Source organism: Bos mutus, chromosome 16, assembly GCF_027580195.1.
Source record: "Bos mutus isolate GX-2022 chromosome 16, NWIPB_WYAK_1.1, whole genome shotgun sequence".
NCBI lineage: Eukaryota > Metazoa > Chordata > Mammalia > Artiodactyla > Bovidae > Bos > Bos mutus.
Window position 1 is genome coordinate 40,460,339 of NC_091632.1, and position 17,377 is coordinate 40,477,715.

Genomic DNA, 17,377 nt, shown 5'->3' on the forward strand with positions numbered 1-17,377 from the left:
TGTTTTCATCTGTGCCCCAACCTGCACCCCTTGGTTGGTCTGTTCAAATCGTGTCCAGGTTCACTGTTCTTTGTTCATATGATTTGTTCCTCCAATACCTGGAAAGTTGTTAGCTACTTAACTCAATCCGAATTTCACCTATGTGACACTCTCTTTCTTATTCTAATATACACTAATATTTCCTTTTTCAAATCCCATTTGGAATCGGAAAAGACAGTTTGATGTTATTTTTTTTTTCATTTTTCATCTATTCTGCCAGTTGACCTACTGGTGTACTGTTTAACTCTGGAGTTGCCTTTGCTGGTAGGAACGCTTTTAGTACAACTGAAATTCCTTGCATAGTAAATCACTACTCAGATTTGTGCCTCAGCCTCAACCGGAAATTCAGAAGCTGAGGACCTATTATGTGCTTGGTGTCCCGAAATACATACAGAAAGGTAGAAAGTACAGTCCCTGATATCAAGATTTCCATAAAGAGATTATATTAAGATCTGTGCAATGACAGATATTTGTGTCACAAATGAACACACGAAAAGGAAGCCTAATCCAATCAACGCCTGTAACAAATACTATGAATGAACCTCCTCCCATTTTAACAAGTTTCTTGCGAAAATGTGGCGTCTCCAGGACCACTGGATTAATCTGGAACTTTAAGCAGAAGCCCAAGGGCTGTCTCCGATGCTGTCACAGTCAGAGGAATAACTCACGGGCCCAGAATAACGTAAAACTCCCACACCCTCATTTATCTCCATGGTGCCTTTTCAAGTGCCCCAGGTCAGCACTGGCGCGGGCAGTGACAGCCGGCAGTCGCCCAGCAACCGGCCGCAGCGCTCGGTGGAAGTGGGCCGCCCCTGACACACCCCGCCCGCCCTCGACACACCCCGCCCCCTTCCGGCGCGACCCTCGCGGCCTCGCGCGCCCGGCCCACCCCGTCAGCCCCTCCCGATGACGTCATCGCCCCTGCGCCGCCGGCACCGCGCCCAGGTCCCAGGTCCCCGGCCTCCGGTCCCGCAACGCCAGTCAGCCGATCCTGAGACTCTGCTTCCGCCGCCAAAATGTGAGTGACAGGACGCGGCGCGGAGGGCCCGAGGGCCCGAGGGACCTCGGCCCGCGGCTGGGACCCCGGCCCGGCCCGGTTCCCGCCCGCCGCCCCTCGGACGCGGGCGCTCCCCGCGCGCCTATGCGCGGGGGCTCCCAAGGCCTAGGGGTGGGCGGCGGCCCCCGGGAGTGCTGGCTGCATACGGGCCAGCTCGGCACTGCGGCCCCGCCGGCCGCCCTTGAGGGCCCCACGGCAGTCGGGCGGACGCGGAACGGGTGAGGGCGGGGCAGCCGGGGTTTCCTAGAGGTAGGGAGAATTTCACCGCCAGCCCTGCTTCATCTCCGACCTCCCTTCCCCGTCCTGTTTTTCCCACCTTGCCCCCCAAGTTCACTGAGGGGTGCTGTGACTGCAGCCCTCGTCCTGGAGCGCCTGCTCCCCGCCTGGTGTTGGGCTGGATTCCGGAAGTTGCAAGGGGAAGAAGGACCTCCGCCCTGTCTTGAAGCACCTGTGGTTTGAGTGGACTCAGGCGCAGAGCTGTGGGCCTTCTCCTTTTAAGCAGAAGCATTCTTGTAGTGGCCCTTGAAAACAGGAATTTCCCGTGGTAACAGTTCAGAGAACGCTAAGGGTCAGGAATCACAAAGACCCGCTGTCCCCCGCCTCAACCTGCTCGTCGCTCTCCTACAGAGAAAGGAATGGGTGCTTTCCCACGGTTCCTCCCGGAACTAGGGTCACCCCTCCTCTGGAGGGTTCCTGCTTGAGGCTGCTGTGCCAGATGATCGCAGCAGTTAAAATCTAGATCGTAGAATTAAACAGAACCTGGTCTAACACAGGCTCCAGTGCAGCCGGTGGTGTCGACTTTCTAAACCTTTAGTTTTCTGTAAAATGAGGTTAATAGTAGTAGTGCCCCCTCAAAGAGTTTTGAGGACTAAATGAGAAAATGCTTGCAGCAAATGCATAGTACATGACCCTTTGCTGTTATCTATCAGACAGTAAACTCTGAGGGCATTGCTGGGGTCTGCTGCATCCCTAATCTTTGACACATGGTAGGTATAAAATTAACTGTCTGTTGAATCAATGAATCAGTGGGTGTTGTAGGAAGGACACAGGGAAGAGACCTAAGACATAGGAAGGATCTGTAGGATAAGGCAAGGCTGTAGGCAAGACTGTATATAGGTATCTCTGAAAAATCAAAAGTACTGCCAACCAAGTCATGGAAGCAATTAGGACTTCCAAGCCAGAGTGCTCAAAAAAGATCTGTCTGGGGGAAAAGTAAAGCATTCAATGAGGATGTTAAAAGAAGTACCTTTCAAGAGAGGGAGCCTTGCTTCATCTTATCTTTGCCACTCACACCACCCCCACTCCCTGCATCCTAGTGTTCCTCACTCTGTTTCTCTAAGTGAGTCTATTTCTCTGTACTGGAAAAAGGGTGTTCTGTAGTTGTTCACCACTCTGAAGACAGTTCTTGCCACAGTGAAAAGATCAGAAGAGTACTGAGTGCATTTAAGTAGCTGTATACCTTAAAACAAGTAATAAAAAAAAAATGGGAACACAGCATCTACCTATCTTAGGATCAGGCTTCCCGGGTGGCTCAGATGATAAAGAATCTGCCTGCCATGCAGGAGACCTGGGTTTGATCCCTGGGTCAGGAAGATCCTTTGGAGGAAGAAATGGCAGTTCACTCTAGTATTCTTGTCTGGAGAATCCCATGGACTCAGGAGCCTGGTGGGCTATAGTGCATGGGGTCACTGAATGTCTAACACTTTGACTTTCATGTGAGGATCAGATGCTTCAGTGATACAAAGGAGAGCCTATCAAACCTTCACTTTAGACCTCAGTCACTTTTAACATGTGGGTGAATCTTTGAAATTTTAGAGGAATTAGAAGAGATGTCTTTAGAACCTTTGTTCATTGCTGCAGAAAAGATGTTCATTTTCTGCTTTAGTTCTGAAATTTCTAACTGAGGGTCCTGGAAAATATCCACATACTTAACAGAAATGTGTTTGGAATCCTAACTTACTCTTGCCTGTGTCTTTACATGTTTCAGGACTACAAATGCACCTGCAGGTTCAAGCGCTGCCGCTGGCAGTAGTAGAAGACTTCAGCAGACACAAAATCAAGTGGATGAGGTATTGCTCTGAAATGTGGAAAACCTGAATTACAAGCCAGCATGAGAACACTCTGGGAATAATTCTGTTTAGGAAAAGTATCATAGAAGTGTGAACGTAAAGTAAATTTGGACTATCCTAACTGTAACAAAAATTTGTCCCCTACTGGTTTGGGACCCCTTTTCTAAGCTTCTGAGAAGTCACATCCTCCTGGTTTCAAGCTTGTTTTCCTTTAACCAAATCACACACCTAAAGTACAGGCTCTTCTCCCTGAGGACATCCCTCCCAAGAATCACTTGGTGATGTATATTTTGCCACAATAAATTAAACATTAGAGAAGAAAAAAGAACTGCTTTATAAAAGAATAAAATCTTAAGGATGAGGTCTGTAGATTGCAGAAGCCAGGATGAATCCTTCTGACCAGATTTTTCATCAGGATGCTTTTTACCAGTTACCCAGCCCAGCAAATCTCTGTCAGTTGCCATCCAGTACTGTGCAAGAGGCAGGTGCTGGAAAACTGCTCTAACCCAGCAGATCTATGTTTGTAGAAATGTTAGGTTGGGAGGCCCTCAGAGCGTCTTTTCTTCTGCCCTATACACGCAGACCTACAATGGAAGACTATTTGAGAAATTGAGGCTCGTATTTCCCTGGTGGCTCAGAGGTTAAAGCGTCTGCCTGCAATGTGGGAGACCTGGGTTCGATCCCTGGGTTGGGAAGATCCCCTGGAGAAGGAAATGGCAACCCACTCCAGTATTCTTGCCTGGAGAATCCCATGGGCGGAGGAGCCTGGTGGGCTACAGTCCACGGGGTTGCAAAGAGTCGGACACGACTGAGCACCTTCACTTTAACCTTCTCTTTCAAAAGCCATCATAGCTAAGCAAGGCTGTGTTGGTCTTTCTGCATTAGGCTATCTTAAAAAGCAGAGTTAAACTAATGTTAGATACCATTGTTAAATCCTATGGCAATATTTTGGTCCGATGGTTTGGTTTATGAACTAAATTCTGAATTGTTTACATTTTCATGCTAAGAAACCCGTTCTAATTCCATCTTCCATGAAACTTCTATTTACTTACAAACTCAAATTGGGTCCTTTTTTTTTTTTTTTACATTTTTTAAATTAATTTATTTTTTTATTGAAGGATAATTGCTTTACAGAATTTTGCTGTTTTCTGTCAGTCCTCAACATGAATTAGCCAGAGGTAGACACAGATCTCCTCCCTCCCTTTGGTACTTTTCCTTTACCAAAGAGAGTTTTTTTTTAACTGAAGTGGAAATTTGCATAACCACCTTAAAGTGTATAATTCAGTGGTATTTGGTGTATTCACAATGCCCTGCAGCCATTCCTTTTGTCTAGTTCCAGTTTTTTCATCACCTGAAGAACACCTTGTAGGCATTTAGTAATCACTTCCCATTCCCTCTTTCTCCAGAATGGTAGCCTCTAATTGACTTTCTGTTTCTGTGGTTTTGCCTCTGCTGGATGTATCATATGAAAGGGATAATACAATGCATGGCCTTTGTGTCAGGCTTCTTTAACTTCACATCATTTGTTCGACATTCATCCTAGTTGTGGCGTCTGTCGGTGCATCATTCCTTTTTGTAGCTGCATAGTATTCCATTGCAGATGGATACCTCAGTTTGTTTATCCATTCATCTGTTGGTAGATTTTTGAGTTGTTTTTCCCTTTTGGCTGTTATGAATCGTGTTACTATAAACATTTTCATGTGAGCTTCTATGTGGACATCTGTTTTCATTTCTCTTGGTTATGTATCTAAGGGCTTCCCTGGTGGCTCAGTGGTAAAGAATCTGCCTGCAATGGAGGAGATTACCTGCAATTCAGGAGATGCAGGTTCAATCCTTCAGTAGGGAAGATCCCCTAGAGAAGGAATGGCAACCGACTCCAGTATTCTTGCCTGGGAAATTCATGGACAGAGGAGCCTGGCAACCTATAGTCCATGGGGTCGCAAGGGTCGACATGACTTAGTGACTAAACCATCGCCATAGTAATGCTATATTTAACTTTTTGAGGAACTTTCAAGCTTTTCCACAGTGGCTACACTATTTTGCCTTTCCACTAGCCATGTCCAAGAGTTCCTGTTTTTCCACGTTATCATCAACACTTGTTATTTTCTACTGTTTTGATTATAGCCATCCTGAACTGATCCTAATGAGTATGGATTAGTAACTCTTTGTGGTTTTAATTTGCATTTCCTATTGACCAGAGATGCTGAATATCTTCTCATGTGGTTGTTGACTGTTTGTATAAATTCTTTGTAGAAATGTCTGTTCAAGACCATTACTAGTTTTTTAACTGGGTAGTCTGTTTTTAATGTTGGTTAACAAAGAGTTCTTTGTATATTCTGGATGTTAAATCTTTGTCAGATATATGATTTTCAAATATTTTCTGCCATTCTGTGGATTGGCTTTTCATATCCCTGATAGTCTTTTGAAGCACAAAAGACTTTAATTTTTATGAAATCCAGATTATCTGTTTTTTTCTCTTGTTGCTCTTGCTTTTGGGGTCAAATCTATAGCCAAAGCCAAAGTTGTAAAGAGTTATGTTTTCTTCTAAGAGTTTTATAGTTTTCAGCTCTGTATTTGGGTCATTGATCCTTTTTGAGTTAATTTGTGCACGTGAGGTAAGGTAAGGGTCCAATTTCATTCTTTCGCATGTGGCTATCTAAGCACCAAGTTTTGAAGCTCAAAAGTGTGACTCCTCCAGTTTTGTTTTTCTTCTTCAATATTGTGTCGAGTGTTCAAGGCCCCTTGGAATTCTATATGAATTTGAGGACTAGTTTTTCCATTTAGGCAAAAAAAAAGCCATTGGAATTTTGATAGAGATTGAATTGAATCTATACATGTGTACATCACTAGGGGGAGTTTTGCCATCTTAACACTGTTAATTAAGTCTTTCAACCTATGAATGTGGGATGTCTTCCCATTTCATTAGGTCTAATTCCTTTCAGCAGTGTTTTGTAGTTTTCAGCATGCAAGTCTTTGGCCTCCTTGGTTTAATTTATCCCTGGGTATTTTATTTTTGGGGGTGCTATTGTATGGAATTGTTTTCTTAATTTCCTTTTCATTGCTAGTTATGGAAGCACACTAATTTATGGCTGTTGATCTTGTACCCTAAAACTTTACTGGGTTTGTTTACTAACTCTAGTAGGGTTTTTTGGTAGATTCTTTGGGATTTTCTGTACGTGGAATCATCTACAAACAGCGATTATTTTACTTCTTTTCTAATTTGAAAGGAAAGTGAAAGTTGCTTAGTCGTTTACAACTCTTTGCGACCCCATGGACTATAGAGTCCCTGGAATTCTCCAGGCCAGAATACTGGGGTGGGTAGCCGTTCCCTTCTTCAGAGGATCTTCCCAACACAGCGATCAAACCCAGGTCTCCTGCATTGCACGCAGATTCTTTACCAGCTGAGCTACCAGGGAAGCCACCAGGAAGCTTTTCTAATTTGGATGCTTTTTAATTTCTTTTTCCTACCTGGCCAGAGCTTCCAGTACAGTGTTGAACAGCAGTACTGAAGGTGGGCCTCCTTGTCTTTTACCACTGAGCATGGATGTTAACTGTGGGTTTTTCCACAGATACCCTGTAACATGTTAAGGAAGTTCCCTTCTGTCCTAGTTTGCTGAGTGTTTTTATTGTGAAACAGTCAATCCTTTTTTCTTTTTTGAAAGTTTGACTCAAAAGAGTAAAGAGTTGACCTGGAAAAAAAAAATGCCAGTAAACTTCGTTGATGAGTTGCGTTTTTCTTTCCTTTACTTGTACCTGAATGTGATCATATTCATCAGGTGGTGGACATCATGAGAGTCAATGTGGATAAAGTGTTGGAAAGAGACCAGAAGCTCTCTGAGTTGGATGACCGTGCAGATGCGCTACAAGCAGGAGCCTCCCAATTTGAAACAAGTGCTGCCAAGTTGAAGAGAAAATACTGGTGGAAGAATTGCAAGGTACTTCGCTTTTAACTGGTCTTTATATCAAGTCACCGTCTTGTCTTGGGGTAGACAAAGGCTACAAATACTGGACTTTCATGAGCCTTAGAGATGAATCTGACTTCCCACACAGAAATTTGCATTGACTTTGAATCTAAAACTCTGACTACATATCCTTTTTCTGCCCCCACAATTGAGAATGCTCCATGCTTTGTGGCTGACCTTCAGAAGTTTGTAGAAACAAGCAGGTCCAGAATCAGTCACAGACTGCAGCCCCTTCCCGCCCTGCACACAGACAGGAGAGGGCTGGAACAGGAAGGTCAGTTTGCATGCAGGTGCAAATGGCTCCAGGGTAAAAGGAAAGAGGTGCTGGAGAGCTGCAGCATGCTCCACAGAAAAGCAGGAAGCACCACGTGAGGAGCAGGGCCCAAAGCAGAGTTCACGTGGTTGCCAAAGAAGTGGGCCGCGGTCACATCCCTTCCTGGGTTGAAGAGTGACACTTTCTGATACCTGACACAGGCTTAATCCGTGTATCCACAGACAGATGCCTATCTAGGACCATACATCATTTGAACGTGTTATAAAAAAGCAGATAGTGAGTGTTAGCACCTATCTGAACATTAATAAGGACATTAAGTTTAGGCCTTAATAATTATGACTATTTGGGATGGGTGGGCACCTTAATTTCTCCTTCTGTGACTAGAATGATACTAAATGATACTCTTCAGTTGGCACGTTAATCTCTGGGTTTGAATGTGAAGTGGACATATGTTTGGTTACAGATGTGGGCGATAGGAATCACCGTTGTGGTCATCATCATCATCATCATTGTCGGTGAGTTCTCCTGCTCCAAACTCATTGCAGAAAGTCTTGTCTGTTCACATTTGACTCCATGTACAACAGCTCAGAATAAAAGTTCTCTTGGAGATGTTAATGTATCCCAAAGGTTTTCCTTTTCGTTAGTAAGTGTTGTAAATACTTGAGTGCTGAATCTGAGATTTTCAACATAAACATTGTCCTGATCCATAAGTTTGATCTCTGTATAACTTTCATCAGATATTTCCTTTCATGAGAAGTAGTACAGCCTAGTGATGAAGAGCATGGGCTACTTCTGATCCACTCTGCTCTACCATCCAGCTGTGTGGCCTTCAACAAGTAATTTCTTATTTCTGAACCTCAATTTCCTCATTTATAAAATGGGGACAATAATAACTACTACCTATCTCATATGTTTATTATGAGGACAAAGCTGTTAATATATAAAATGTGCTTAGGATGGTGCCTGGCATATAATAAGAATAGTTATATAAAGGAACAAATATACACCCACACTATCATTAATACTATTATTATAACCATTAGTACTACTGTAGACAGTATCGGAACAGCCCATTGCCATTAGTAGCCCAGAACATGAGAACTATTTAAAGAAATGTGTCTTGGATCCTTTTTTTGGCAGCCTCCTCTAATCTTCCACAAAATGTAGAGAAGCTGCTAGTAGGAAATTGGCCAGAAATTGAATTTCTGTTCACACTTAGACTGTAGTGTTTGATGTTTATTCTGTGTTTGCACTGAAAGACTAAACAACTATTCTCCCCGCTCCCCTCTCCTTTTTTAAATCTCCTCTGCTTGTTAGTGTGGAGTATATCTTCCTGAAGAACCAGTGAAACTCCAGCCTGCTGTTCAAGAAACCTCTTCAAGACTTTTGATTTAGAACCTGCTATATTATCAAGCTCGCCTACTGTTCTGTCTAAAATGATTATTTTTCTGTTAGTGACTGTAAAGTTTGTTTCCTAGGAGACGTGCCTTTGTTTTGTAATATGCACTCCAAACTAGAAGCGTGGTCAGCCCAGCCTCCGTTTTGCACAGTGCCTTTTCAGATTTACAAATGGGCTGATGGAGAGGACTTCTTCGGTTGCAGAGTGTTATAACCTAGCAGTAATGTTGTCTGGTTAATTGCCATTGACTGCAGTTAAGGAAATTTGTTCCAAGTTAACTGTCCTCATCATATGACATTACCCTCATTTTAAACCTCTGGGTAATCAGATTCCAATTTGTGCCTTCCAGAAAGAACACCACTGCCTAACACAAATCTGTGCCTTATTTTGCTCTTTTTCTGATTCCCTATAGCAGAACTCTCTACTGTTTATAGACACTACTGACTTTTGCTGTATTTTAAAATAAGATACTGGTAAAGAGTTTTTGCTCTTACATTAGATATGAAGATGTTTACTTTCTTGTTACTGTTATGTATCACTTGCTAAAAATACTGTTTTGATCAGAAATAATAACCTCTCTAAAACATTTTTATAGAACGATGGCTGTGACCAAAGTTTCTATCTTGCCAAAAAGTTAAATCCCAGTCAGACATCAAGTTTGTTCCTGCCAGATAAATTCAGAAAAGTGACCAGTGGAACTCAAGGTGCCCTTCAGAATTAAAGTTGTAATGTTGTGTGTGAACTTCTGACATCCTGGCAGGCCTTTCTTGCCCTTGAAAGGGTGTAGGTCTTGCAACTGCCCTTCCGATCTAGCATTTTTCCTGAGGTTTAGAGAAGATTTGAGCTCGATGCTGACCGTCTCCTACCTGTGGGAGGCGTTTTACTCAGCAGTTTGCAGATGATCAGCTGTAAGCTCCAGTATGTTTCTAATAATATGTGAGCAGCAATTTTGTAGCCTTCACCTGAGACTGTCTGTAGACAGGTCATTTTCTGGCCCAGTCTCCATAGACAACAGCTTCTTGGAGTTTGTTTCTAATTGTGATCCATATTCCACTGTCTAAATCTGTCTTGTAAATTTCACTTTCTACTAGGCATTGGTCAGAGTAGATGACCCTCTTCCCAGGGGACAGCTAACAAGAGACACTTTCTTTGACGTCACAGACTTTCTGCATGAGACTCTGCTTTGGGCAGAGGTGTTGTCAGCTGAGAGACTTTTGTTGTGTACATGAGACTTTGGACACCAGAGTGTGTGGCTTAAGGTCAAGAAGTCAGGTAGGAATGAAAAGAGGCAAGGAGGCACCGAGGGGGAAAGAAGTCTTAGCACCCTGGGGCTCACCGTGACCAGAATGTTCACAAAGTCTCATTCACATGCTACTTGGTGACGTACAAAGCGACAGCAGTTAAGGTGCATCAGGACCCAGGTTCCACTTCTTTAACATCTGTTCCCCTGACATCAGTGCAATGGTATGAAGTTGAAGATGTGCCTTGCGGTGTGCCCTGCTGGGAGAAGGGGACAGCAGTTAGTGTCTGGACAGTGGCCCACCCTCGTCTCAGGTCTCTGCCAGGTCTGATTCTGCAGCTTTGGTGCTTGGTCCCATGTAACCCACTGGCTGCTGCATTAACCCAGGAATACCCCACTTGTGTATCTGTGTGTTTAGCTGGGAACTCACCCGCTATAATGAACTGAATAAAGTGTTTATAAACATAACTCTGGTGCCTGTGTCCCTGATAGAGGAGTAGCATGTGGTCCAAGTCCTGAAATGGCGTTCCCTACTGCTCACCCCCTCCCTTACAGACCCTGACTCCCCTTCCTCATTGCCTGAGGACCCTGATTTCCTCACACCCCACTCCCTGTATAAAATAGTGTTCTTCAGCCGAGGAAGAACTGGCTTCCTTATGGTCACTGAAACACTCAGGATTTGGCTTTTGAGTTTCTTAAATAGATGGTCTTTTGGAAATGAGTTGTGCAGAGCTGGCCAGTATGTGGTGGATCAAACAGTTGCTCACATGGGACATGGGGAAGTTGACCCAGGTGGGGAATGGACATCTCCAAACCGTGTCTCTTGTTTTCATTCAGCATATCTCTTTCCCCTTGAATATGCTTCCACACTTATTCTACAACCCCTACAGAACAATATAATATGGGTGGAAGGAGACTTATGTTTACAATGAAATGCCAGTTTGCAGTAGAATCTGATGAAAAAGAGGTTGACTTCTTTCCATTGCCTCAGGTAAATGGTGACTGTTTTTCTTGTCTGGCAGACAGTCATGTCCCTGGAAAAGCACTGAGAGTTCTGCCTTTTGTTCAGGACCTTGAGAGAATGAAATACATGTGAACCCTTGGTATCATTTTCAAGATTTTAAAGGAAAATCTACCATAAATGAGCTCCTCTTTAACTGCATATCCCTTAAATGTCAGGGTTCCTTAGGGTGGGACCTCAGCCAACTTCTCTCTTCATTCTACTTAACCACCTGCCCTCAGGCAATCTCTCTGCTCTTGATCTCTCCATTCATTAATCTGCTGATGATTCCTGGCCTATTGGATACAAGCCTCTCAAACTCAGTGTTCACCAGACAAGGAAACCCCTCCTTCCTCATGGTCTTCCTGTCATTAACTGTTGCAGAGAAGGGCCCCATCACCCACCCAGGGATCATTCCAGACACATCTGCTGGACTTGCTGGTATTTTTGGTCACCATCTGTTAGCACTCAATATGCTGGAAGTGTGCTGTGTAACAGACACCCCCAAAATCGCAACGGCTTCAAGTTTTTTCCTCGCTTGTGCTTTGTGTCTGATGCCAGTCAGCAGGAAGGCGCTATCATCAGCTCCTGCAGACAGGGTGGGGAACTTCCTGTAAACATTCATTTTAGTTTATCACTACAGAAGGAAGGAACCATCAGGAATTGTGCACTGGCTCTCAAAACCCCTGTCTGGATATGGAGCCAGCAGCTCTGCTCACATTTCATCGACCAAAGTGACTTAGTTGACCGTGGCTCACCTCAGAAGGGAGTCCTACCTGTCACCCAAAGGAGAAGTGGAACCTCTATGAACATCTTCCTCTGTGTTGACATTACCATCAAAAAATGGGGGCAGATTCCCCTTGTCTTGTTCAGTCAGTCGTGTCTGACTTTGTGGCCCCACGGACTGCAGCATGCCAGGCTCCCCTGTCCTTCACTATCTTCCAGAGTTTATTCAAACTCATCTCCATTGAGTTGATGATGCCATCCAACCATCTCGTCTAATGAGTTGTGTCCCCTACACGATAATTCTACATTTGCATCACGAATGAAATGTTTTTTAAAGTATAGTAGTTTTTTCATTGGTTTTGAACGAGGATTAATTATTTGCTTTAAAATTGACCAGACTGCTTAGCTCATTTAAAAAATTAGCAAACTTCCAACTGAGCTGCTTTTCATAGTAGCAGAAAATTCAACTTGTAAAACTAGAATTTACTAAATAAACCAATTATGGTATAGTTATTATTTGGAAATATTTTTTCCCCTCATCCTTTAAATAGCTAAGTTCATTTAGAAATCTACTTGACTCTGTACTGCCACACGGACAATCCCATTGGCAGAAGTCCCTGCCTCTGGGCAACACTGTGGACTCCCAACCGCAGGAAGGACTTCTCTTCAGCCATTGCCTCTTGTCTGCAGCTCTTCCTTTCTGTGTCATTCACCTCTCTGGATTCATTCACCTCCTACTGGATCACGCCATCACTTAATAGTGATCCCCGCATCCCTGCCTCCAGTCAACAAATGCTTATCTATAGCTCTTCACAGCAAAATTCCTTCCTATGTCTTCCGGTATTCACCATCACACGTCCTCTTTTTCTTCAATCCACACCACTGAGACATCTGTAACCAAGGTCATCCATCGTCTTGGTGAAGGCCAACAGGAAATTCTCTGCCTTTGTCTCACTCTGCTTGTCACCAGCATTTGATACAGTTGCCAGCTGTCTCCTTGAAATGCTTCATTATGGAGCTTCCAGGACCCCACACTCCTGGCTTGCTTTCAACCTTATCTATGGCTCCTTATTTTTTGCTTGACCTTATCTCCCTATACCCTGACGCTTGGTCTTTGGCCTTTCTCTGTCTGCACTCTGTCATTGACACCGTTTCACCCACCACTGTGAACGCCATAGAGACTCTGATGACTCCCTTAAATGTAAGCTGTATCTCCACCCCTGGTTTCTCCCCTAAGCTCCCAGCTGGCAAATCCAATTGCCTACTTGACCACTCTGCTTGGATGTATGACGCACATCTCAAACGTAATGTGTAGAAAACAACTCTCTGTTCTTCATCAAAACCTGCAATCCCCAGACTTGCATTCGGTAAATATTTGCTGAATAAATGCAGTTTAACAAAACAAGGCTTCAGAGGAGAGTGAATATCATTTGAAAAAATAAGGTGGTTTATCTAATACCCAGGTTTCCCAGGTGGTGCTAATGATAAAGAATCTGCCTGCCCATGTAGAAGCCACAGGAGACGGTGGGTCATCCCTGGGTGGGGAAGATACCCTGGAAAAGTGGCAACCCACTCCAGTATTATTGCCGGGATAATCCCAAGGACAGAGAAGCCTGGAGGGCTACAGCCCGTGGGGTCACAGAGTCGGATTCGGACACGACTGAGTCACTGTACATGCTCACATGCATTCAATACCTAATATGACCTGCCACATTCCGTTTTACCCTCCTCTTTTATGCACAATTGCTTCAATTCATCCAACCAATACTGAAGGTTTCTGTACCAGGCACTGGAGACGCACAGAATATCTGCACAGCATTCCACACTTCAGCTAAGTCGAGACACAATTAAAAAGAGCCCTCTGTGTTTTTTAAAGGGCTTCTCTACACTTTCCCTTCCAAAATAGTGTCTTTTACAAACACTTGTCTTTCTCCAGTTGCTAAATGAAATCTTTAGGAAGACGAGGGAAATGTTTCAACTTGTGAGAATTCCACTTCTGAAAACCAGATTTGATCTTCCCAGTCGGCTACACGGCCTGGGTCCTCCCAGCCGCTCAGTGTCGGCAGGAGTGAGAGAAAGAAGGTCGTTAACAAAGATGGAAACGACGGGAACTCGAGAAGACATAAGGAAAGCGCTGCGCTAGGACGTCCAGGGCCCTCCTCTGGATGCCCAACCCGCCGGCTCCACTCTCCCGGACACCTCCTGGCGCTTCCTGGTTGCTGCTGCTGCTGCAGCTAAGGTGCGGCCCCATAGACGGCAGCCCACCAGGCTCCGCCGTCCCTGGGATTCTCCAGGCAAGAACACTGGAGTGGGTTGCCATTTCCTTCTCCAATGCAGGAAAGTGAAAAGTGAATGTGAAGTTGCTCAGTCGTGTCCGACTTTTAGCGACCCCATGGACTGCAGCCTACCAGGCTCCTCCGTCCACTGGATTTTCCAGGCAAGAATACTGGAGCGGGGTGCAGCTGCCAATCACGTGGAGGCTGGGCCGATCCCGCCCACCCTGCCGCTCGGGGCCCGCCCCCTCGTGATTGGTGGCTCCGGCGTCCTATCACTGCCACGCTCGCTCCGGCGGCCCCCGTGGCCCATCCCCCGACGCCGTAAGGGGGCGGGGACTAGGGCCTCCTCAGGTTCCTTCCGCCCCCTGCCTACGCGCCGACCAGTAGGATTAGTCATGGGCGGTCCTCAGGCCGAATCCCCGGCGTTACGCAACGGCCTCTGAAGCCTTTGCCCTCGCTCCCTCGCCTCCCCTTATGTAACCCGGGCTCCCCGGCGCGGACCCCGCCCCTGGGCCAATGGGGACCCGTAGAGCTGGCGGCGGCGGCCAATCGCGCTCCGCGGGGGCGGAACCGTGTCACGTGGCGCGAGGGGGGCGTGGTGCTGGCGGTCGCCGGGCCCGCGGCGGGCCTCAAGACCGCGCGCGGTCGGGGCCGCTGGGCTGAGCATCGCCGGCGGCGGCGGGTGAGTGCTCGGGTGGGGCCGGGTGGGCTCGGAGACCGCCGGCCGCGGTCGCCTCAAGCGTGTCCTGCGCTGTGGGAATTTTATGCTTCAAGTGGCTCCTTGCTCGGTCCTGTTCCTGGGTGCGCGGCGATTATTGAGGCTGCCGGGGCCGGGGTCTCCCCCAGGGCTGCCCACCCCTAGGAGCTACAGCCGAGCTTCCGGAATCGAATTGTGTTTCTCTTGACACTTGTCACTTTTATTTCCACCCTCCCCCTCCAGGGTGGATTTCCGGTGAGCGGAGACATCCAAAATTGCAGGGAAATACTGGGGAGAAAAGTGCCCCCGAGGAGCGGGGTCAGTAATTGCCCGCTAATGATGACTGACATTTCTAAGGCGATGGCATGGACCACAATGAGAAATACGGTTCGGTCGCCGATTGCAAAGTAGCAAAGAGCAGGCGACTGACTGAGGGCTGCTGGGCGAAAGATGGATCCCTGTGAAGATGTACAAAGGTCCAGTGGTAAATCTGAGAACCCCAGGGGGAATCAGCGTCATGAACTTGAAGGACCACAGGCCAGTGGTCCTGAGGCCCCCGGGAATGATGCTGCTGAGCTATGGAGCCAGAAATGCGAGCTGCGGAGCAAATTGGTGCAGACCAGCAACAGGTGAAATGATCTGATGAGTTTGTTGTTATTTGCTGGGGCAGTAGAAGGGAAAGACGGGCTTCCATCTTTTTGCATTTTGTTTGTAAGCCTAGGAAAAAGTTTACCGGGAGTCTCCAGCAGCTTGGAATGAAATACCCTGGAGACACTAAAGGAAATTAACTATATTAAGTAGATAAAAAGTGCTTAGGGAATTGCTGACTCTAGGCTGAAGTGGGAATCAAACAATAGAAAAGGTTTGATGTTTACCAATTTCTTGACCTGTGATTCCCCACATGTAAAAAGGGGATAATAAATCTGTGAACTGAATGAGCTGATTCATGTTAAGTGCTCAGAAAGCAGGCATGGCCCGAAATACGCTGTTCAATGAAAACTGACCTATTGTAATCCAAAATGTGAATTTAGAATTTTTTTTTTTTGATCTTACAGTGAACAGCAAGATTGAAAGAGTTTCTGAAGAACTTAGAACGGTTGTCCAAGAAATGAAAAAATACTTCCCATCGGAAAGACATAGTAAACCAAGCACACTGGATGCCCTTAACTATGCCCTTCTCTGTGTACACAGGGTACAAGGTAAACGGGCTGCCCAGAAAATACAGTCTTGCACAAACATCACTGCTCATAGATGGCACCCAGGCCAGAAGCGTTGTCTGCTTGGTTTTAGGCACAGAAATGTTTTGAGTGTTTTATGCTGTTCTATGTGAGATGAGTAAATCTACACTGAGGCCACTGGCATCTTAGTTTTTCAGATTAGCACTGTGTGCATGCACTTCAGTCGTGTCTGACTCTTTGCAACCCCTACTGCCTCTGCCAGGCGCCTCTGTCCATGGGATTCTCCAGGCAAGAATACTGGATTGGGTTGCCATGCCCATCTCCAGGGGATCTTCCCAACCCAGGCATCGAATCTGCGTCTCCTGCTTGGCAGGTGGATTCTTTACCACAGAGCCATTCAGGAAGCCCTATTTGTGTAATAGTTTAGTATTTTTGTTGCAGTATTTTGCAGCTTTATTTTGGGAGAGTAAGAGTTTGGCATAACCACATTTTGGAGATTGACTTTTTAAAGGAATATTGTCTTCTATGATTATTGGGGGGAAAATAGTTGGACTTTTAAAATGCAGTCATGTCATGTCAGGAATTTACCAAATTAAAATGGAATGGTTATAAACACTTTTCTTTTGACAACTTTCTTCCCAAGAGATTTTAAAAATGCACATTCCGTAGCACAAACCTCTGTGGCTTCATGCTGCTGCTGCTGCTGCTAAGTCACTTCAGTCGTGTCCGACTCTGTGCGACCCCATAGACGGCAGCCCACCAGGCTCCCCCGTCGGTGGGATTCTCCAGGCAAGAACACTGAAGTGGGTTGCCATTTCCTTCTCCAATGCATGAAAGTGAAAAGGGAAAGTGAAGTCGCTCAGTCATGTCCGACTCTTAGCGACCCCACGGACTGCAGCCCACCAGGCTCCTCCGTCCATGGGATTTTCCAGGCAAGAGTCCTGGAGTGGGGTGCCATTGCCTTCTCCGTGTGGCTTCATAGATGATATATAATTCCTGAATACTGAAGTGATGTTTCTACCATACAAATCCCCTCTGTGTATATTGAGAATTTTTGGTTTCGGTACCTTGTTTTGGTACTTTAAATTTATCTCGTTCCCTATGAACCAGAACATGCCAAATTCATAAATTCAAAATCTTAAGTTTATACGGCTGTCAGTGTTTTACGTGAAAGAAAAAACTGATCTTTCAAGGAAAATATTCCGAGGTGCCCTTATCCTAAAAAAATTAGCCAACTGTAATCGTGATGAAAATGACTTCCTAAAGATATTGTTGTGAAACAGACTACCTATTTTCCTGTGTTTCTTAGTAAACAGTGAGTCTTTCCAGATTCTCAGACAGAACAGAGCACCTCAAGCTGATGTGACCTTGTGCAGTCTGGAGGAGCTGGCCGCTATTGCTTCAGAGCACACTTGGAAAAACACAGTAAGAATTCACGAACTTTGCCATATTAGCCGGGG

At 45.5% G+C, this 17,377-nt stretch overlaps 2 protein-coding genes across 2 annotated transcripts in view; both read left to right on the forward strand.

The window, feature by feature from the left end:
- Positions 1-901: 901 nt before the first annotated feature.
- VAMP3 (vesicle associated membrane protein 3) lies at positions 902-10,508 on the forward strand. The gene is made up of 5 exons (XM_070385170.1): positions 902-1,057; positions 3,084-3,165; positions 6,942-7,100; positions 7,865-7,916; positions 8,719-10,508. Coding segments are annotated over exons 1-5 (315 nt in total). The 5' UTR covers positions 902-1,055; the 3' UTR covers positions 8,739-10,508.
- A 4,681-nt stretch (positions 10,509-15,189) lies between these two features.
- Positions 15,190-17,377, forward strand: part of PER3 (period circadian regulator 3) — a 66,291-nt gene continuing 64,103 nt past the window's right edge. The window contains 4 exon segments of the mRNA XM_070384400.1: positions 15,190-15,368; positions 15,795-15,806; positions 15,808-15,938; positions 17,227-17,342. Of these exon segments, the coding sequence (XP_070240501.1) occupies positions 15,190-15,368; positions 15,795-15,806; positions 15,808-15,938; positions 17,227-17,342 (438 nt within the window).

Excerpts from the sequence above, each read along its gene's own strand:
- VAMP3 (XM_070385170.1), top strand. Across the intron at positions 3,166-6,941 it reads CACAAAATCAAGTGGATGAG|GTGGTGGACATCATGAGAGT; the intron begins GTATTGCTCTGA and ends CATATTCATCAG. Across the intron at positions 7,101-7,864 it reads ACTGGTGGAAGAATTGCAAG|ATGTGGGCGATAGGAATCAC; the intron begins GTACTTCGCTTT and ends GTTTGGTTACAG.